Source organism: Pyxicephalus adspersus, chromosome 2 (genome assembly GCF_032062135.1).
Source record: "Pyxicephalus adspersus chromosome 2, UCB_Pads_2.0, whole genome shotgun sequence".
Classification (NCBI taxonomy): Eukaryota; Metazoa; Chordata; class Amphibia; order Anura; family Pyxicephalidae; genus Pyxicephalus; species Pyxicephalus adspersus.
In genome coordinates, this window is record NC_092859.1 from 124,255,351 (window position 1) to 124,278,879 (window position 23,529).

Genomic DNA, 23,529 nt, shown 5'->3' on the forward strand with positions numbered 1-23,529 from the left:
TAGATATCTAACTTTATGTACAAATATTAATGTATATAGTTATGAAGTAAATGAGCATGGGTCAGATTAATGGTAACAACCCAATACACGACTGACGAGCTTCTGCAATTATAGTATTTAACGTTAGGATGTTGTCACTGAAAATAGCATTACTGGACTGTAAAGAGGATTACACATGGATTTGAGTACACAGAGCAGTAAATGGCAGCATCGGCTAACTTGATGAAATGTTTTTACACCATCCTTATGGCAATGCTTACACATGCAGACAATGCAGCTTTAATGACAGTTTGTGTATTTTTATCTGCCAAGAGCTGCAGATGTCTTGTCTTATTGCTTTTTCCTTGTGAACCAAAGGAGGAATTATTACAAATAACCTATAACTTCAGTCCACAGGAGCACAGTGTTAAAGTCAAAATAGATGAGAGAGATTATGTATTTCATGTATGAATTTAACATGCACTATAAAACAGATGGTTGTGTGTTTTCAGCTGTGCAGTTTTATTATCATTGTTATTATTAGATGTTTTATTATTATTTTTATTAGTAGTAGTAGTAGTATGTTATTTCATAAATCATATTTGTTTAAATCTAAAAAATGCCATTCAAATCAAAATTAGATACTAGTAACATCTAAAGCAGGGGTGCCCACACTTTTTTGGCTCGCAAGCTACTTTTAAAATGACCAAGTCAAAGTGATCTACTAACAATAAAAACTTGGACTTAACAACTCCTGTGCGCGGTCAGTTTGAAAGGCAGGGCTCCGCAATCTACTTGTGTTGCCTCTACCGATAGATCGCGATGTACCTGTTAGGCACCCCTGATCTAGAGGATGCAGACTCTTTAAAACCATTTGTAAAATTGTCACAATTTGTTCTGTAATTGTTTCCCTATAAATTAAATAAGTATGGCCTCTTGAAAAATAATTTACCACATTCTGGTTTGCTGTTTTATTGTGTTAAACATGCCAGCCTTAACCTAAAGCTTCGCATTAAATAAAACCCTAAAAGTCCTTGATATTTTTTTTTGAACACTTAAAGTATTGCTCTTGAAATGATTCAGCCCCTTGTTGCACTCTAGGGAGGTCTGGATACAGGTTTGGCTTCAAAAACAGCTGATCCTTCTCAGCTTGCCCTGCAGTACTGTGATCTTATCCGTTGCACAGCAGATTAACTTCAACTTTAGGTTTCCCTTGATTTAGCTGACGTGTTTACATCATTTCTGCACATTGATTTACAGAATATAATTTTCAGTATAATGGATGTTTAGCTAATGGGGGTTTTACTTTTGGAATGACTATTCTCAATTCATTATTGTGTCTTCATCCAATTTATCATCATTGCTGCATTTTGTCAGTTTGTATCTTCTGCTCATCCGTGCCTATATCTGAAGTCCCTATGGGACATCCTAATATAAATGTCATTATGGAGATTCTAGTGAAGTGCTGTCACAAAAGGCCAACCACTTATTGATACCCAAATGCACAGATAATATCTATTAGTAGCTGATATTTTCTGAGATCTGAAAGAACACATTTTATATCTGCAGGAAATGTAATTGTTTATGCCTTCCTTTTTATTAGGAAATTAAATGATGTGATGGTGTTTTAACTATTTCAAGCTTCACAAAAAAACAAATGGTAATGAATGCAAAGTCATCACTGGGTCTGCATGCATGCAGGTGCAGGTGTATTTGAAGTGAAGAATTATTCTAATCTCCATTCCTTTGTTCACCCAATACTACTGCAGGCTACATTACTGGAAGAAGTCCATATCCCTTAACATCTCAGTTATACCCAATCCCTGATCTACCCAAATTCTGCTCTTAACATTGACGTCTGGTCAAAAAACAATCCTTTTCAAACCAAGTGCAAAAATCATTATAAACCAATCAATATATGAATGAAAAGAAAACAGAAAAAATAATAGGAGAAACCCTTTAGCGCTAACAGACTATGCTGCTGAAAGAAGGCCTGGGGCAATTTAATAGGGCAAAGCTAAGAATCCAATATCTGCCAAATCCAAGTTTTGCCTCAGATGATATTTTCAGCAAATCACAAAGACCTATCCCTGAAGAGAGTTTACCTTTTTCATTTACCCCTTTCTCTGTAATCAGCTTTGTGTTATTCCTTCCATCAAGCAGTATCAGATTTACCCTCTGAAAGAGTGGCACACTTCTGCATTGATGCAAACATTACAGCAAACTGGCCATTTCCAGGCAAACTGCTAAATGCACAGATAAAATACATGTAAGGAAGCTGTTTTACCCGCCAAAGCATTGTATTTTCATACATTCACGTAAACCAGGAGGCTGGAGAATACCAGCTCAGTATACAGGGAGGGACAGATCTATGTTTTTTTTCTCCCCTAGGACAGGTGCTTGTGTCCTCTTACCCCCCCACTCCAGCAACATAAAATATATCAAGGCTATCATACACTGTTGACCAGTCAAATATTGCTACTTACTCACCATTTCTAAACCAAAAAGTAGAAACTACATGTACCATGTATGCGTTCTGTCGGATATAGGTAGCGCTAACCTTCTTTGAACCCCATTAACTCCGTAACGGATACTTACAGAGAAATACAATTTATGAAAGCTTGAAAGGGGAGAAAATTCCACCCCTCATTATCATGCCAATGCCTCAGTTGGTCTTAAGAAATCCAGTCCTGCCAGTATCAAGATCTACCCATCAACTGATGACCAAGCTGATGATCAAGCTTTTAGGCAACTAGAACCCTGTGTGTACAGCATGGCGGCTCAGTGGTTAGCACCTTGGCCTTTGCAGCACTGGGTCCCAGGTTTGAACCTCGGCCAGGGCTCTATCTGCATGGAGTTCACAGGTTAACCCTGTGTTTGCGTAGGATTGCTCTGGGTACTCCAGTTTCCTCTCACATTCCAAAACCACACATTTATGTTAATTGGTTTCCCCTCAAAATTGGCCTTAGACTGTATTAATGGCATATGACTATGAAAGGGATCACATTAGATTTTGAGGGACAGCTAGTTACATGATTGTAGACTTTGTAAAGCGCTGCATAATATGTTGGCATAACACTGTGTATTATTATTGAGACATTGTTCTGGCATAGTTGTCATTGCCTCCTAGGTTCATATATAATATAGTGAATCATTCATATGCAAATACAAATATCACTGGGCTGCACTCAGTAAGTCAACAAAGCAAGGTTGCTTATTTTCAGTAATTACCTAGAATTTTTGTATCCTAATTTCTGAGAATGATTAGGAATTAGTCCAGCATTGAATGACACTGTAACAGCCTTTAGACGTCTGTGGTGTGAAAGCACATGGTTGGCCCCTCCGGGGGGCACAACTAACTGATACTGTATGTACGGCAGTGTAAAACCACACCACAGGTAACCACATGTGCAGAAGGTTGCAACTGTAGTGGTTCCTAACAATTCCTTTATTACTTGAATTAGAGTGGATGAACATAGCAGGCAGCGATATAATTGCCTGGTGCTTGTTGGAAGTGCATCCCCACTAAATCACGTTTACCTGTCATAATGGGTTTGGGGGGGTGACAGAGTACATCAGTGCTTTTTTGGCAGATATCAATCATTTACCTGGTTGTGAACAGTAAGGCAAGGTTTAGATTAGCATTTTCTTTTCATCATTATCATGATGTTTACTGCTTTTGGATACCTACTACCACCTTTTCCACAGCTAAGTGTCCGGGAGCATTTTCAGACAAAAACCTTGATTTTTTCAGCAAGAGACAGACATTTGTTTTTTTAACTGGATGATAGGTTTATTTAAAGGAAGTAATTTCCAGGTGTCAAAAAAACTTGTGCTTAGAAACATTTGTGTACGTTGCAAAACATTTAATTCACATCAATGGAAGCCATTGGGCAGCAAAACTGCCCCTGGACTCTGCATTGGGTATCCATTTCTATTGCACCTTTAATGAACATTTTAGTGGATTTTAAACACATATCTTCTAAGTCAGGGGTTCTTAACTGGGGGTATCCATACCCCTTGGGGGAATGGGAACCAAATGCAGGGGGTATGGGACTCAATCTCTGGGTACTGCTTTTTATTTTATTTAATGTATTAATTTATACTTGGGTACATTATGAAATCTAAAATCAAAGTGGAGAAATCAACTTGATGTGTCTGATGACATGCGAGTAGCTTTGTCCGTAACTGTAAACCAATTCCATGCTTTGATTGAACATAAACAACAGCAAATATCTCACTAGATTAGTAAAAGTCTGTCTTATATGGTCAAGATATTGAAAATACTTGCACATTTAAGTTTGTTTTCTTTTTGTTGTGTAATACTCAACTGTAAGAAGTAAAATTATTGGTTTATAATCTGAAACAGGTGAATCAAAGTTATATTGTGAAATAGTTGTAGCTTTGTATTTTTGTCATTTTTCATTTTTTCATTTTGCTTTTTGTAAATAAACATGATAAAGTTATCAATGCTTATGGTTTTATTTCATGTTCCCTCCTAGCTATCCATATCTTAAGTACAATAAATTCAAGCTGTTGACATATTTGGACGTCCTTCTGGCAAATAATATAAGGAATGGTGATGATTATTTTGACAGTCAAGTAAAGGGCGTATGGGACCATATTGGACAACCCATTGGGGGTCTTGAGTCATCAAAAAAATTAAGAACCCCTGTTCTAAATGGTGCTAAACACAGGTCAGATTAGCAGGCTGTTTAGTTTCTTGCAAACACTGCCATCTTGTGGCTAAAATAAAAAATACACCTAAAAAATTTGCATTGAGGATAATTTGCGGGGTGTAAATGTATAGGTAATTTATAGCTGTATATTGGGCTCCGCTCTTTTGTGTAGTTCTACCTATAAAACAAATGATCCAGTCTTCACTTCCAAGGCGCCTCCCCAAGCAGAGTAAGCAATATAATAATCACGCATATTTCTTCTATGACAAAACACAAATTTTGTCTTTGACTGACACTGTTGTTTGACAGAAACATGCTAAATATACAATACAGTAATGGGATGAGTATTTTATGTAAATTTCCATTTAGACATTGATTGGCATGTAACATTCCATTTACACTATGGGTAGAGATGAGCAGAGTGCAGGAAATCCAAGCTGTATACAAAGCTGTCCAATCGTTCGAGAAAGCAAATCACCAGAAATTGATTCCTTACCCAATTTAAGGAACACTATGGGGCCATCTGAATCCACTTTTTTGATCTGTTGACCTCTAATTGTGATGGTAACCTGTTTTAACTTTTTACACGACAATAGGAAAAAATAGACTGTGTATAACTGGAACTATCTGATGTGATTTTATTTGGTTAATTACTGAGTTCCAGTCTGAGGTTGAAATAGCTCAACATTGACTCCAAAACTATCCAACCACCACTAACTATGGGCAGTCTGTGTGCCATTACAATGACATTTAAACAGCCAAAATAAAATTCCATGATGCTTACAGTAAATGCTTTTGTGTTGTGTTTCTATTGCACCTTTAATGAACATGTTGTCTTTTAACTGTAGCTCTGGCAATTAAAGGCTGCATTTTAATAACCCCCTAAAAAGCAGTCAATGCAGCATTGTCACTTCAACAATATTAAACATCCTGTGTTGCATTTTTTGCTGCAACATTTATTTATATAAAGCACACATGTTCAACTAAATCACCATTATTGGTTTTCAACAAATAATGTAATCAGTATTTGCATTATTTGATGTTCTGTCTGTGCATTGAGCTATTCTAGGGAAACATTCAGTCCGTCATCAATCAGTTTATGGATGGCAGTAGAATATTATGAGACCACAAGGACTCTGATACCAACATATGCCTTTCACGCTGGCTGTTTATCACCCTGGTCTATCCATCTAAACAGACAGTAGGATTGGTGATCAAAGCGCTGAGCAGAGATTAAGTTCTATCATATTTCTTCCTTTTATATGTTATACATTGACATGGAGACAATGATGTTTACGTGACCTTCATAGTTATCAGAGTTTTCTCCATTCTTGCATTTCAATATTTGTGTTGCATGTTTTTTTATTTGTTTGATTTGATACATTTGTTAATTTATTACATATCTCACTTTCAATAAGCAATCTATATTAAAAGAATAAAGATTTTGAGAGGGGATTTTTCGAAGGAAATGCTTTGGTTGCTTTTAAATCGGTATTAGTTTTATGGTTTGAAAATGCGTTTCATGTCATTACCAATACATTGGTTGTTTTAATTATTGCCAATTCCGATGACTATGGTAAGTAGAAGCTTGTTATAAATATATATATTTATATATGCATGTAAAAGTGTCATAGGAGGGTCCCTGTGCAGAAGACTTGAGGGTAAAGTCTAAATCTGGAATCAAGGAAAACATAATGTTTTGCCCATGACAAATGTAAGCACACATCTAAAACCATTAAAGACTGTATTGCCCATATCACTATTGAAAGACAACCAAGCTATTAAACTTTAGGAAAACAGTCTACTGGCATCATCCTAGAAAATGGAGCCGTAGCAAAATCCACCCCACAATCTGCCATGCTTTGTCCCATCCAACATAACTTTCCCAGCAGGGTGTGGGGTATATCTAGAGGGGCCTGATACATTTAAAAAGGCTTTAGATGCATTGATTTTCCTGGTGTGATTATATATTTTTCAAATAAAAAATTTGGACATCCTAGTGTTTTGAGGAAATTTGGCCAGCACAATCTTTCATTTTTTTGTGGTTAATTGTGAACGTTACCAAACACTAGGAATGAATAAATCATTTTTTGTACAATAATACATCCTATATTTGTACAGTTTGGTCTACTGATTCCTGCAGTTTTAGTTTTTTTGTAAGCACACATCCTGTTGACTACTCGGGATGACATTGGATGGCACTGGGAATCCTTGCTACAAATGTATCTGGTTCACTTCAAACAAATAATTGTGGATAATAAGGGATTTGGGTAAACATTCTTTGTTAAGGTGGTTGTAAATTCACTACTTGAATGATTGCAGAAGGACAGAGCTCATTTTGAACTGAGAAGGAAAAAATAAATCTACATCTTTGTTTCTCAACCTGGGTTCCTCCAGCAATGCATGCCTCTCAGGTCAGTTTAACACACACAAATGATTTTTTTGCCTATCTCCAAGGGTGAAATTCTTCCTAATGGCCTGGTATGGCCATTAGCAGGTATGACCCTCAGCAACTTTCACAGTCCATTAATTAAAAGGAAATAGTCTATCATTATGTGAATGTTTCACATATGGTGACACAATGTTCTTGTCTTTCTGTAATGACTAAAGTGATATACTACAGGCTTTTCAGCCTCCCCGCGTTACATAGATCATATATTTCATATTTACAACAGTGGTTTAAAGATATTACATAGCAAAACAAAATTGAGCTATAATAGGAGTGGACATCTCTACAATGCTGCAGCTACAAATCAGCATCATTACCCTGTAGAACCATTGAGAAGAATAGTTACACAAGAACCTGAACACAGGAAATATTGGTGTCACATGTTTGGCAATGCACTAAGGCCAGCATGTATAAAATAAAAAAAAATGAAGCATTAACATGTTTTGGAAAGTAAAACAATGATGCTATGTGTATTTTATCCACATTTTTAGCTGTTTTCCCTAAGATTTGATTTAAGAGAATATTGGGGAAACGCCTCTGACCACCAACATTGAAGAACTAATATTAGTGGTAAATCTTACTGATCACTAAGAAGCTAACATTAATGAGGACCCTTGACCACCAATGTTAAGCGGGTAACAGTTTCAATGCAGTATAGGTCACTAGTATCAAAGGGGAGTATCTGTTGTTTTATCTTTGTCCCTAGTACAGTTTTACCAATGTTTTTTCAAGATTTAGGTACGTTTAGATCAAATGATTTGTATTTCGCAAAAATAATAATTTCCACTAGATAGGTTTACTCCTTAGATAGTTGTATTTTTTAGGTAAGCATATTCCTTACATCAAGATTTTTTTAATTTGGATTATCTCCTATGCTGAACTACTTCTTAAAATCCATGTACTCTGGCTAAAATCTAGATATGTATTTGACACAGACAGACAAGTTTTCTGAAATGATCTCCCCTTGAGTGGCAAACAGAGGCTTTGGTTTGGCAGTAATAAACTAAAAGGGGATTTAGCTGGTAGTTTTACCACTTCATTCTTTTTTAAAATTAGTCCCACAGTCACTGTCTAGTCAGTGTAGATTGGGTAAATCATGTGACAACAGAGTTTCTTTTCCATTGTCCTATGAGTTTTCTTAGCAGACATTGTATTTATCAACATTTTTCTATGTCCCTGGGCATAGTGGAATAAAACACAATCATGATTGTGATGTGATTACATTAGTGAGTTGTGTTTAGTTCACTTAGCAAGATCACCAACCTGGTCGTAATGCAATTCTATTACCTGACATAAATAGGTCATTGGCAACTGAGACTTCATGACACAATGGTGTTGGTTTACAAAAGCAATATAAGCTGTTCATATAGCAAAGTGATTTATCACCTTGCAAGTGATATTTCACCAAGCTTGGTAAATGAGATGAAACTCTGCTGGTTTGATCATCCAATCATGCACAATGAAAAGTTCTGTTTTTTTTTTACATTTCCTTGCACTTGGTTGTACATCCTTTATGAAGTAAACAAGGACCACAGGGGCTAAGTTAAGTGAACTTTAGTAGGTAAATAGCAAGTATTCCTTTAGTCTATCACCCCACCCCAATGAAATCTTGAGCAGCATTAGGCTAGGATCAGACCTGCTTCAGAAATAGGCAGTCCCATGTGATGCACTGTAGCACTGATTGCTACAGAACCAGAATCTGAAGATAGGATAGTGCGTGGAAATAAGCATCACTGAAATGTTCACTGCTGTCCCCATGCATTCTCTGTTGGGCTCCTGTGGGTATGAGAGAGTGGTAACCATATTGCAATATGGTGATGACATAGGGACAAAACGTGTTGTTTTATAAGCAGTTACCATTAAAAGTTTGTGATAGCATGGGATTTATGATTCTGATTCTTTTACACATAGTAAATCACTTCCTGTTCCAAATATATTGATTGTGCATTAAGGTACCTTTGTGCTCACCATATAAATATCCTGCAGGGGTAGTTATACTATATATGTGTATATACATGTATTCCTCACTTACGACTTATCCGCTAAAAGAGAGCTTACACCTGGCTCTCTGACAGGTACACTATACAAAGGCTATACAGTGTACAGCAGAGCGGCTTTTCCCCATCATTCTTCTTGGCTCCATCCTCCATCAGTTGTGATTCTTCTCGATCTGAGTCTGGAGGTAGTCAGTGAACCTGTTACTGATGCACTGCCTGTGCACAGCTCTGCAGACTGGCTCCTTATGTTCCTCACCTAATGACAAATTCACTTAAAAACCAGGTTGTTGGAACGGAACCTGATCGTTAGATGAGCATCTTTTAATAATGTTAATATTAAAATATTGTTATTATTTTTTACATATATTTTATATTAAATGGTATATCCTTATTAGAAACAATTTTTATTATTTTCATCATCATTGTACTACTTTTAAAAATCATCTTATTACCACTGATGTTGACATCCAATTCACTAGTCACTGGAGTAAGCAGTACCTACTACATACAACGGGTTATACATTAGCTCCAATATTTTAAGTCATCAAAATATATACCAACATCTGTTCTGTAGTCCGGGTTTTGCTACTGATTGTATATTTAAATCACAAATATACAGGAAGGCTTTACTTTTCCTAATCTTCCTTTTTTTCTTTTTTTTATACTTAGTTATCGTGAACTTACTAACACGTTATAAAACTACTCTTTACTTTACACTTGTGCCATGTCGCCTTATAGGCAGGATACGGTTTTAGTGTGAACAATGTCCAAATTGTTTGCAGTTACTGACTTGTACATGGCAGCCCAGCCAACCAAGCATACTATGAGAACAATAATACAGTACTATCTCAAATATTACTGTTGAATGAATGAGCCGATCAACTATAACAGCTTGTGAAATGGAATCTGGGAATCTCCCATGATCACATTTTCCAGTTCCTACATTAATTTCTTATTAGTATAAGTCATGTAAAATAGTAGATTATGATTCTCCCATATTTTATCTTGGATAAAAGGTACATTTAAAAAAATATACGTGACATGGAATGAGACAGATTGCCAGTGCGGCAAATGTTTCATTTTACTTATATCCTATGGTTTAAATTCATGCCAACAAAGCATGTTGGTGTGTGTTAACAAACATTTGGTGTATGTTGCAACACATGTCCTGGCTCCCTGTAACTCATCAGCACAGAAGAATTATATACAAGATGGAAAAAGAGTAAGCACTGCAATGTGTTTGAACAATGTATGGTCATTATGTGCATATGTGTGCTGTGTGAACAGGTGTGTTACTCTGGGTCAAAGTATATTGCATTTCAACCTTAAATTCTCTTTTATATAGGTGCTGTGCATCTCAAAATAATTATTGCATAAATGCTTTTTATACTAGCATACTATAATATCTGTTTGGGGTTTCAAATTAACCTTTTTTGTGCTGTTCTACAAAAAAAATAAGTCTCTGAAATCAGTGCATATATAAATACATTTATTATAAAGGATACGGTTTTATGCAAAGTCAAGACTGCAATGGCTTTCTTTATTTGAAACTATAACCGGCACTATCAAAGTAACTACTGAAAGTGCAAGGAGTGTCAGTAAGATTTTATACAGAATTCCTAATTTCTAACGCCTACGGGTATATAGAGAATTCCTAATGATAATTAATGATATGTACAAATCTCAATTCAAGCTACTTTAGTAATCCATCATATTTGTAAATCTGTACACTCATCTTTATTTCCTGGCATGGAGGAAAATATCCTTAAAATAACTATGTATCTAAACCCAAAACCAACAATGTAATATAATGCAGTTTACCAAGCCTTAGTTGTGGTGGCTGTTCACAGAAAGTGAAAAGAACATATGATGTATAAAATATTGGTGTATTTTCTGTACTTGTTGTTATCCTGAATAAAAAAACTAACATGGCCACAATTTTTTTGGTTAGTCCAGTCAACTGTACATTAAAGTATATTGGTGGCTTTGGTGTGGATGTCTTTACTGTTTCTGTACTAAAGCAGAACTAAAGTTCTACTTTTTAAAATCCACAATTGGGTAGGTCATTATTGCAGAAAGGAAAAGGCGAAGTCCCTTCTGCAAAAATGCCTCCTACCTGCTTGATCAGATAAGGTAATTGTCAAAAAGCTGAGCTGTGCATATGCAGGTTCAGATTTGGTTGCAAGGCTACCAAAAAATTCCAGCTTCCCCTGTGCATACTGGGAACTCTTGCGTGCCTGTGTGGGAGTTACGTCATCCCAGCCCAGCCAATTAAGATGACCAAAGATCATATTCAGGAAGAGAAGAAAGAAGATGGCAGCACCCTGCAAGGGAACAGGGACAGGTGAGTATCATGGGTTTAGTTCCGCTTTAATATAGTACACTATTAATTCAGAAAATGAATTATGATGGTGACGAGAGGGTGACTTACTAATAAATATGAAATAAATAATGGACTCATTTGGGTGTTCAAATTTATAACATCAACGGCTATTTCAACTTTATGTTAATGTTTTACAGCTTGTCATTCTTAATGGCCTTTAACATTGCATATGGTCTCTAAATGATGTTTTGGCTGGACTTTCTTTCCACCTAATTAGGCGTGTATAAACTGGCTTTCAAACCAGCTAGAGATATAAGAAACAGACCTGGCACATAATTTGTGCATTCAAAGTATAGAACTGATGGAAATCAAAAGGGAACAGAATGCCTTGCTAATTTGTGATTTGAGAAGTTTACATGATGCTTTAGACCTTGTTTAAGAGATGAAGCCAAATACTTCATCAGAGGTTAGTCCTCTTCATTTATCATCTTCCTGAAGGGAAGTACATGGCAGTACCTTTCTAATGCTAGCATCTAGATATTGACTTTGTAGGGAGAAAAACTGCTGTTTAATGATTTTGCTGTGAAACCATAGTTAATCATCAAGGCTTTTCTAAAACCTCAAAGGAGGGTTGGAATCATAAAGAACAGTTTGTGTCCCAATTTTAGGTAACAAATGGACAGAAAATGTGTTTACAATTTTTATGGCTGGATGATTATGCCTTTGCTGTATCACAGTAATTAGTGCTTTCTAGTTTGTTTGCAGACAGTTTGCAGTGGTTGTACTTTGTGCTAATTATGTCTAACTTTCAGAAGTTTTCTGTAAAGTTTGCTGGTAAAAAAATCAATGCTGCCAGGGACAATGGTATGGATAAGTAGAGATCTATGGTCCATCAGCAAGGCTGACAACATAGCTTGACATTTCAGAACAGCAAATGCTGTGTTGTCAGCTCAAACAGAAATTTGGAGCACACTAGATTTCTAGCAGACAGTTATTTTTTGTACTTGCAGCATTTTTAAAATAATAAAACATGTCATCTAACACACATCTAACATATCTAACACACATACATGTTGCAGATTCACTTTTTATAACTATTATATATTTTTTTTTATAAAAAATGATCATTATCTTGTATTTTTTTAGCATATTTAACTTTAAAGTGCTGAAACTGGAGTGCGAAAAAGGAGAATTATGAACCTTGTTCCTTGGAGTAGTGGACGATCAAATCAGGGTTCCATCAATAAATGCTAAGGATAAAAAATAATAAAAACAAAGGAATACAGTATTTTATTGTGTGCATTGTGTTTATTTCTACGTTTTGTTTAACCCTTCCTGGAAATGAAAAAGGGTAATTGGTTTTGGAGCTGCCTTATTAAAAAGGAGGTTTTAGGATTCCAAAACATTTCTACCCACAGACTGTCAAAAACATTTGGGTCACTAATTGTGGGGATATTGCCCTCTCCTCCACTATGGACCCCCTGATATGGTCAGGAATGAACAGGTGGAAATGGATCGTGAAATGACCTTAAAATTGGTGTCAGTAGGTAAAGAGATGCCCTTTACATTGGAGTCAGTGGGTATAGAAATGGGGACCCCAATAAATGGGGCGTAAATAGGTGCAGGAATGCTCCTTTCATTGGATTCAAAGTTAGCGCGTGTAGACATTTTTATTCACTGCCAGCTCCAGCTCATTAAACACATTTGGGTGACAGAAAGATAAGCAATGTTGGTCAGAGGATCAACCCCACCAAGCAACAGCAGAATTAGATTGATCTCCCACTCAGCAGTACTCGTATAGATCTAGCACTGTCAGAAAGATTTCTGTAAAGGACATGTCACCTTGGAAGGGGGTGTCACCCATGTTATCATAACATTTTAGCCTCTGCATAACAATCTGAAGTAAAAATATACTTTATTGCAATACCTAATGATTCTATTGTTTTTACTTAAAGTTTTGACAAGAAATGTAAGCAACAAACTCAAATGTGCAAGCTAACAAACTCTGCCCTTGAAAATATAGCTCACCCAATCATGACGTACACCTAGGGCTTCTCAAGTATGGCTGTGCTTGGCCACAACCTTCCAGATGGATAACATTTAATGGCTTACAATGATCATCTATTACATAGCTGGATGAATAAACTGCAGGTAAATACATAGCACCAGAAACCCCCAAACCCAGTTCAGGCATAAATAAACAAAAAGTTATTACTATTATTTACAAATTTTACAAACTTTAATCATTTTCTCTTTTTATATATATATATATATATATATATATATATATATATATATATATATATATATATAAATATATATATATATATATATAACAATGCTTTTAGGTATTATTATTATTATTATTATTATTATTAATAATAATAATGTTATTAATGTTATTAATAATATTATTAAAAAACATGAAATTATTAATGGCTCAACATGATTATTATTATTATTATTAATAATAATAATGTTATTAATGTTATTAATAATATTATTAAAAAACATGAAATTATTAATGGCTCAACATGTTATTTTCAAATCTAGCCAATGATTACTTGCTGGTTTGTAAAACACTTACAAACACAACACAAACAGAATAGGCCTTGTTTATAAAAAAGAATTGTTAATGCTGTCCCTGTTACCTAAGCAGGACTATAGTCAAGCATTATTATCTGGTCCTAATTTGCCAAACAATTATTATTCCTAGGAATAGAATATTTTAAAGAAAAAAAAGTATTTTAAAGGGATAAATAAACCAGTTTTACATTTTAGTCTGGTGGACTGCTGGACATGGATCAGCACTGTAAGAAGAATATTTATTTGATGTACCAAGAGAAGAAGAGAAGACTCTAATTGCTATGTAAACAAGCCATGAAGACTGCAGTGACAACTGAAAGTGTACGCAACACATTGCCTTTATTTCTTACATGTACAGCTTTTGCTCTGAGCAGGATTTGACAGAACCATTTAATATGAGTGTCATTTTTTTTACAGTTTGGAGGGCGACATGGAAAAATAAAAATTCTCCAATTTACAATTTTCTGGAATAACTAAGTCCTGCTCATAGTGCTACAAGTCAGTGGCCCATCAAGTTATCAAGTTAGAAGCCTAAATCTTAGGCATGTGGAACTGTAACCACAAATCATTGTGGGTGTGCTGGATAAGAGGTAACCTGCAGAGACCCATTGGCATGGCATGGAAAACACAAGTAGTTTTCTTGGTTACCAAAAATTACAGTCAGCACTTTTGTATATTGTATATGAATATAGCTTTTCCATTAGGCTAATATATCACACTGGGACAGCAGTATCACCCAGCCTGAATGGACAGGTAATATGCCTTTGGAAGAGTTTTTAATGTCTCATAGTACAGTCAAAAGAGTCTTTCTAATAAAAACATTGGGCAGCCCTCAAAGAAGAGGCAGAAAGCCCCAGAAAGTCCTAGTGAGGTCTTCCTAAGAAAGTATTAGTCCTCATTGCGCAGGCCAGATAGCTAGTTTGGTCTTATATTAGTGGAGGTTAGCCTTGAGTAAGTCTTCCTTAGACATAAGGAATCATAGCAGAATACTTTTTTCTACTTTCTTTTTTGTTTTTTTGATGGGGAGTAGAGGTGGGGTTTGAGTTGAGCAGTGCTGGGCCATCCACTCTACAACACCTTGCCACAGTTGAATGGTGCGGGTAGCACAATGTTTAGGAAATAACAGATATACCCGCACATTTGCAGTCTGTACTCTATTACCACCTGCCCGTACCACCCCTATCGCACTACTGCCCATTTCTTCCTTATTGTTCAATATGTTTGAAATATAGCCAAACAGCATTGGCAGCACAATGGCTAGCACTCACTCCTGCCTTTGCAGCACCAGGGTCCCAGGTTGGAATCCAAGCCAGGACATTATCTACATGGAGTTTGTATGTTCTCCCTGAGTTTGTGTGAGTTTTCCTAGTAACACCCCAGTTTTCTCCCTCATCTAACTTTTTTCACTTTTTTAGCAACATTGGAACATGAGGCACAAAATAAGACAGTAAGATAATAGCAGTTCTCCTGTGAGAATTGTACAAACTACAGCAAAAATGAGAACACATGTGTAATGCAATTTTTTGGGGATTGGGAACAGTGGCGGTCCCTTTACCACATGACACCTGTACCGCTGTACAGACTTTGTTGTTTTAATTTCTTTGTATAACTTGTCACCTAGATAAAGCTCCCTGTGCTCCCATCTGCACAAACATTGTGATTGCTGAGAGTAGAGTATAGGTTCAGATTAGTGGCAAAAATTTCTTTTTACAAGGCATCACATGGATAAAACTCACCATGTACAACTGAACAAACTCTTTTACTTCAAAAAAGGTACACGTAAAATGTACTGCACTTTTTTGCATTTGGTTTTAGAATTGTGACAGAAGTTGCTTTTCAGTATGTGTGCCCAAAATCAGGTCTAAAATTTCCCATTTTAGGACGTAGACAAGTTATAAATGTCACACAAGTGTGACAAATGGCTAATATGTACCAGACCAATGCCAGTCCCACAGGTTCCCATTCCACAGAGAAATTCAGTGAGAAATCAAAGTCCAGAGCCTGCCTGCTTACTATAAATTACAGATTCCAGTTCCCACACAGATTCCCCCACCCAGTCCCAAGGACACTGAGTTCTTGGAGTAGTACCAGACAGGGTAGGGTGCCATCCAACACCCAGTATTTTTCTTAATGTAATCAGAGCAAAGCCCAGTGAAAAAAAATACACATGTGATACAGGTGTCCAATAGTATGCCAGATGTCCCCTTTTTGTTCCTGCACCTACCCTGGCAGTTCATTGTAGCACTAAGCATTGTTGGCGAGCCAAAGTTAAACGCACATTTGGGTTGAACATTGGCAATTTTCCATTACAGCAGAACAAAATTAAAATCTAGAATGCTCAGGCCCAGGTATTGGTCATCCTGTACTTCAACAGCGATAGTAATTAAAACCTTTTAATAAATGCAGTGAAGTTTAGGCATTTCACTTAAAAAAGTAAATTATAATTCTGCAACTGTCACCACATATGTCAATTAGCGAATGCGGGGAAAACAATGCATGGCAGGAAATGTAAAAAAATAAAAAAAAAAACATGATTTTTTTTAAACATTAGATTCACGGCTTTGCATTATTCACTTGCATCTGATAACACACTTTGCCAAGTGAACAGCCAAAACCCCTATTTAATGGGATTTTCAGAAAAAAATTATCTTAATATAACTGAATTTAGAACTACAGTATAACTTTTTTGGCCTCCTGCTGGTGAAATCTGGCATTACAATACAGTCAATTTCTGTGGGAACTGTGGTATTTTTAAGGTATCTTTATGGCCAAGGTTTGGGAATCTCTGCTAACAACTGTTTGATAAGCAGAAGCTATATGTAGCGAGGACCTGTCTATACTATCACAGGGAGGACTGCCCAACAAATAGGATATTTTAAAAAAATGATATCATTAACCTGTAATCCTCGAAAGGCTCTTGCATCTCTTCCTCCCCAAACGCATTCCATTCCATGTCATTGCTCTCATTCTGTTTCTGTTCCTGCAGCTCAGAGCCAGGCTTCATCCTCTTCTCAGCTGCCAGAAAGTCTTGTAAGCTTTTGTGCATCTGATCTGGGGAAACAACAAGAATTGGCCGCTATAATCTGCAAAGCATCTACAGGGTTTGTGCTGTTTGATGTGCAGCCTACTCTAAAGACAGTACATTGTGCTGATTGCTTTGTGTTCAGCTGCTCAAGCTGTATAGGAAAAAAAAAACATCTCTTATGAAATCATTGTGACACCAGGGTAAATTAATGTCAGACTGAATATGAATACCCACGCGAGAGATGCGATTAAACAAAGTGAAATGCTTTATCTGAAAGATATTTTTATTTGAAGGCCTCAGAGTATACCACTAAAAAAGACTCTGAACAGGACCGAAAATCCCAGAGCAAGATATGTCACAGCTGATGTTATGTCTCAGCCAGAGTCAGATTTTACATCCCAGATAGTCTGCATATCAGGTAATCCTTTATTCCTAAAGCAAAATGTCTCTATGAAAGATTCTGTCAAATGTAGGTCAGATGGCCATATCATTTTTGATGGGTCCATGAAAAAATTTTTCTTTTTTTTCAAACAGCTAAATATTCAACATTTTCTTATTTTAATATAACCTCATTGTTTACTTGAGATATATAAATAGTTATATCAGATATAACTGAACTGTGTACAAGTTTTTTATATATTATAAAAAAGTGAGTAATTCTTGGCTACATTTTTAGCTAGTACTCCTTAAGGAGGGAGACCTTTATAATTATAGATAAATAATATAAAAAATAATAAATCAATAAATGAAAAATAATTAAGTAAAACAGAAGATAATAATATACAGGTTGCTTTCCAACCCATTATGGCCATCTGGCAATCCCCCAAAAATGGTTGCATAAAATCAAGATAGTAACTACGGTAAAGAAAGTTAGAGCAAATACATAGTTAGCATTTCCTTAAAGATTTAGTTGTTAGTTGGCCAATATATAAATTTTGCTGCTTTGGCAATTGAAAAAAAGCATAAACCATCCAACTAAGGGATGCAATGTAACACTAGGGGTAAAGCAAAAGAGAAGTTTGATTGCTGCTATATCATATAAATATATATATATATACTGTTTTATAGAACAGTTTAGTTAAGGGTAAAATAATCTAAGCTAAAGAGTCATCTAATATTTAATTTATTTTTTAACTATAAGCTCGGGTTCTGAAACAGCAAAGTATGTATTATATATGCAGCACTTTTATATTTGTTTTATGGTAGTATTATTAGTATTATGCAGAGCTACCCACATCTTTATGACTTATGATTTCTATGGTTACTGCAAGATGCAGATAGCTTTCCTCGACTTCATGCTCGTTTTATTTTGTATCTATGGAGACCAATGTGGGAGTCATTGCTTCCAAATTTATCATATACAGAACAGAACTGTACAGCATTGGATAATCACTTAAAATAAACTCTCCTAAACTTTATTGGGGAATAACTGCATTCACTATGTAGACCCAAACTAATCAAAAATTATTTTCAATATCTTTTTGCAGCTTTCATTAGAATGATACATGGCTATCAGTCATGTTCAAGCACTTATTGCTATGTGGTGGCAATGTCTGTCAGTTGTGTTCCAGCATTGCTAATCAGTCAAATAAGCTTCTAATGGAGAATTCAATTGTTTTTTTTTTCAGCATAGACATGGTCCACTGTTGTCACAATCATAACCCCGGCCTCAGAAATGCCATGCAGGCATAACTGGAATGAATGATTTGTGTATGATGTAGACAGAAGTGCTGCAGAAAATCAGCTACATGTAGATGTTTGACAAGTATTTTTATAAGGTAAATTGTTAAGAGTATAGTGAAGTAAGTGAAGTCGCCTCTCTTCTCTCATCATCTCCATCTACTACCTGTCGGTTTGACCCTATTACCTCTGATCTACTCTGTGGCCATTCCTCCACCCTGGCGGCCTCCCTAACCAAACTATTCAACCTCTCCCTTTCCACTGGTATCCACCCCTCCACTTTCAAACATGCTATTATTCTCCCTATCCTAAAGAAACCCTCACTAGACTCCTTTACCTTCTAGCTGCTGTCCTATCTCTCTTCCAAACTTCTTGAGCACCTTGTCTATAAAAGTCTCACCGATTACCTGAGCACCAACTCTCTCCTTGACCCCCTCCAGTCTGGTTTTAGAGCTGCCCACTCCACTGAAACAGCCCTTACTAAAGTCGCCAATGACCTCATCAGAGCTAAGTCTCAAGGCAAATTTTCCCTGCTCCTTCTCCTTGATCTTTCCTCTGCTTTTCACACTGTTCATCACCCCCTTCTAATACAAATCATGCATTCCATTGGTATCAGTGACACTGCTCTCCCTTGGTTTGCTTGCTATCTGTCTGACCGCTCCTTTCAAGTTTCTCTTAATGAGTTTCTCTCCTCCTCGCCCACTCTCCTCCCCGTTGGTGTTCCCCAAGGGTCAGTTCTTGGACCAGTCCTCTTTTCTCTGTACACCTCCTCTCTTGGTAGTTTCATATCCTCCTTTGGTTTACAGTACCATCTGTATGCTGATGACAATCAAATCTATCTGTCCACCCCTCATCTGTCTCCCTCAGTCCTGGACAAGGTTTCAAGCTGCATCTCATCATGGATGTCTGACCGATTCCTGAAACTCAACCTGGATAAAACAGAACTCATCATCCCCCCCTTAAAATTCCAAATCTCCCCCTGACATATTCCTAAAGGTTAACAACACTGTTATTCCTCCCTCCCCTCAGGCACATAGTGTTGGTGTCACCTATGATTCTGCCCTCTTATTTACCCCCCATATTCAGAACATTTCCTGTCACTTTCACCTACGCAACTTTACCAAAATCCGCCCCTAGCTGTCCCCGGAGACCACCAAACTCCTCCACAATCTATTATGAGTGCTGCAGCCAGACTCATCCATCCTTCCCTCCACTCTTCTTCTGCTGCATCTCTTTGTAGTTCTCTTCATTGGCTTCCATTTCACTTTAGAATCAAATTCAAGCTCCTGTGCTTTGCCTTCAAATCCCTCCACAGTTACTGTCCCAGTTACTTTTCTGACCTGGTAAAAAAAAATACTCCCCTAGCCGCTCTCTTCGCCCCTCCAATGACCTACTACTGACTTCCTTATTCATCACACGCACTTTTCTGTCTTTTGTAACTGTCACTACTTCCCACCACTACATATCCCCCCTCCTATTGTGTGTTACTTCCCCCACCTCGGAAATTGTAAGCTCTTCTGGGCAAGTTCCTCTCCTCCTCCGGTGTTACTGTCTGTATTAGTCTGTCATTTGCAACCCCTATTTATTGTACAGCGCTGCGTAATATGTTGGTGCTATACAAATCCTGTTTATTATTATTAATAATTATAATAATAATAATACTAATAATAAAGAGTATACTGTACCATATCAAATTAATTGTAATTCTGGTTTACGAGCTGCAGTTTAATTTGCTACATGTTCAAATAAATATAAAGGTGACAAAGACTTTAATGGTAATTAAATGAAATTGTCAAATTTATGTCCAAAAATTTTATACATACATTACTTAATTTTATCAGGATCCCATAAAATCTATGAAAACAAAAGCTTATTTGCCAGCATATAGTTATAGCCCTCAATGTGCTCTTAAGAGTTAAACCACCAATTTGTCTGTACCTCAATGAGCAATTCAACCAAAATGATCCAATGATATTATAAATCCTCTTCTGCACATATTGCCACAAAATATATGCTCATATTTCTGCTTTCCACCTTATCAACATGCTAATGGAACTATTAAACATTTTTGTTTTCATACATATTATCTTAGACCCAGTGACATCATTTCTTGGTCTTTCCTTGCCATGGCTGGATCAACTGCTGAACATCACTGTAGAAAAACTGTAGTAATGTCCCCATGCAATCCAGAACCTTCAGGAATAAGCAACCAGTATCAAATGAATAAAAAGGGCCATGACAGAGACATGAACTGTAAGACTGGGGAAATAATTTGATGATGCTGGATATGCTCTCTGTCTGGCTTGCTGCAACTTCTAATGTACACTTACTTTAATGTACAATACAGGAGAGGAGCCTGTACAACTGTGCAAAACTGAAGGTAAGGCAAGGGTTCAGCTTAAAAGAACATGCCACTATAGTATCTAACATTGCAGAATCCAAATCAGCTCGCTTTAGCCCTGCAAAAATGCCTTTTCATTTTATGAAAGCAGCAATCTGGACTCCTTATAACCTTAGGTTAGTAGAACATATTAATATCATTGTAATATTTCAGTATACTTTTAATTGTAAAGCATTGGAGCTTCCATAGACAAAATGCTCCTGTACTCCAGCTTTAATGAGAACCACAAAACGTTATTTGAAAAGTGAACATTTTTTAAGTGCCAGTAAGTCAGCGCAAAGTGTAATGAATTAAGACTCTGTCAATAATCATAGGTCATTACTGAAATTAAATGTCTTTTTGAATGAATTCCTGCTAAGAATAATTTAATTCTATGGAATTTCTTGGACTGACATTTCTCCCTTGTTCTGAAAAACATCAAAACTGAATTCTGTCTTGCCAGCCCAATCCCATACCGAACCTATGTTTGTAACTTAATATGTCTTAAATTGGATTTGGCATCAATAAACCAAAAACTCACTAAAAGTCTTCTATACTTTCATGCATACTTTTTGGTTGAAGTGTATTTTGTTTCCTGCAGAGTGTAAATTATACCTATAACTGTCCCTAACCCACATATATAAAGGTGGGCTGGAATTATTTTAATGAGATTAAAGGGGTGAAAAAGGCACATAGAAGAAGATTGCTGTTCACATCCCTAAATATAAAAAATATAATTGTCCAATTGTTCTAATCTTTTGTTCCCTATACATTCAGCTAAAGGTGTATTTATTAATAAGGCAGTGCAAATAGGAGTGCAAAAATCAGTAGCCACCAATCTGATTTAATTTAGTGTGGTCACCAGTGAAAAGTTTGTTTTTATTAGTTGTTTATTTGTTTTGAATGATTTTGCTTCTGCTTAGTAAGTTAATTTGTTATGATGTTTAGGATTAAAGATTTTAAGGAGATGTCAGGTACTGATAATAAACCACCTAAACCTTCAACAAGTATTTGTTTAGAGTAGTGGATAAAATATAATATATATATATACAAAATGTCCCAAAATCTGTGGGAGCTATGTTATTATCTGGGGTTCTTTCAGTTGGTCGGGTCTAGGTTCAGCAATGTTTTCTGCCAAATAAATAAGGTCAGCTGACTACCTGAATATACTTAATGAACAGGTTTTTCAATGTTTGGATTTTTCATCATTTTCATATACGGATTGCCTCCATAGAATCTAGACTCTAAAGGAGACTTTATGCAGCAGTTCAACTTTAATACAAGAGCATCATCACTATATCATTCAATACAGCATCATCAATATAAGATCATGCAGCTCAGGATGGAAATAAATATTGTGGCAAGTCAAAACTATTTTTGGCTAGGCAGTACATACTACAGTACATATTAGTATTTGTCAAATGGCAAGCAGTTTTAGCTGGTAACACCACAATCTAGTTATATATTTATATGTGACCTTTTATAAGTAATTGTTATCCAACAATAAAAATTCCGCTATGTTAAAATGACAAAGACATGTGAGAGACAAGTAGATGACAACCAGGGCAGATGTGTCATCACTTTTTAAATTTGGCAAGACATCTGCCTGTCCACAGCTAACGAAACACAGGCTTTATCTACAACAAAAACGACTGCACTAGAAACAAATAACAGCATCTCAGTGGTTGCTGCAGTTGCATCCCTTTTTTATCTGTTTTGTAGAAATGCCCCCATTTTGCACTATTCATCCCATTTTAGGGCTCACCTTTACAGTCTGGAAGAAATCCTGATAGCAAATGAGGTGAAATCTCCTCCAAAATAGAACAAAATGTACAGAAAGCACTAGGACCTTTAACAGCAAGTTTATCAAGGAAAATCTCTGCTCGTGTCCTGCAGCTATCATGAGACAGAACCTCTCTGTATTCATCCAAGGAGAAAACCTTTACATAAACAAGGTATGACAGGACTTTATTTACATCAAGCTCAGCAAGGATCTTCTCCCTGTGGTTGTTCAGAATGACCGAAGGCCATTTCTTCCCATCTTCATTCCCTCTTTTTATCGGCCATGCTACATTGTGGAACCAACACTTGGCCGACCTGCCCAGCATCTTGAGTTTGTAGTGAAGGATACGAAATTCCAGTGCTGCATGTTCCAGGCAGAGCTCTTCATGATTTAATATGCACATAATGGGAACACAGGGAACGTAGCTGCATTCTGTTATGGCAATTAATGTAATTCTTCTGCCACAATGAAGGCCTTCTCCAGACTAGGAAGCATACCGGTTTACAGCGACCAGTTACTTAAGAGGATTACTTGACACTAATAAGCCCCTTACCATTCCTAATGTCTCCTCAACAAGACAGAGAAAATGTTATATGTCTGATAAACAAAGCAACGCAAAATTTCTGAAGAAAAAAATACACAGAAGGT

At 36.4% G+C, this 23,529-nt stretch overlaps 1 protein-coding gene across 1 annotated transcript in view; it reads right to left on the reverse strand.

Annotated features, from left to right (window-relative positions):
* The window catches only part of TJP1 (tight junction protein 1), a 255,756-nt gene extending 232,457 nt beyond the window's left edge, over positions 1-23,299 (reverse strand). Inside the window, exons 1-2 of the mRNA XM_072399088.1 lie at positions 22,864-23,299; positions 16,911-17,064 (exon numbers count right to left, since the gene is read on the reverse strand). Of these exons, the coding sequence (XP_072255189.1) occupies positions 16,911-17,064; positions 22,864-23,284 (575 nt within the window). The 5' untranslated portion in view covers positions 23,285-23,299. The remainder of the gene's footprint in view (positions 1-16,910; positions 17,065-22,863) is intronic.
* Between the last annotated feature and the right edge of the window lie 230 nt (positions 23,300-23,529).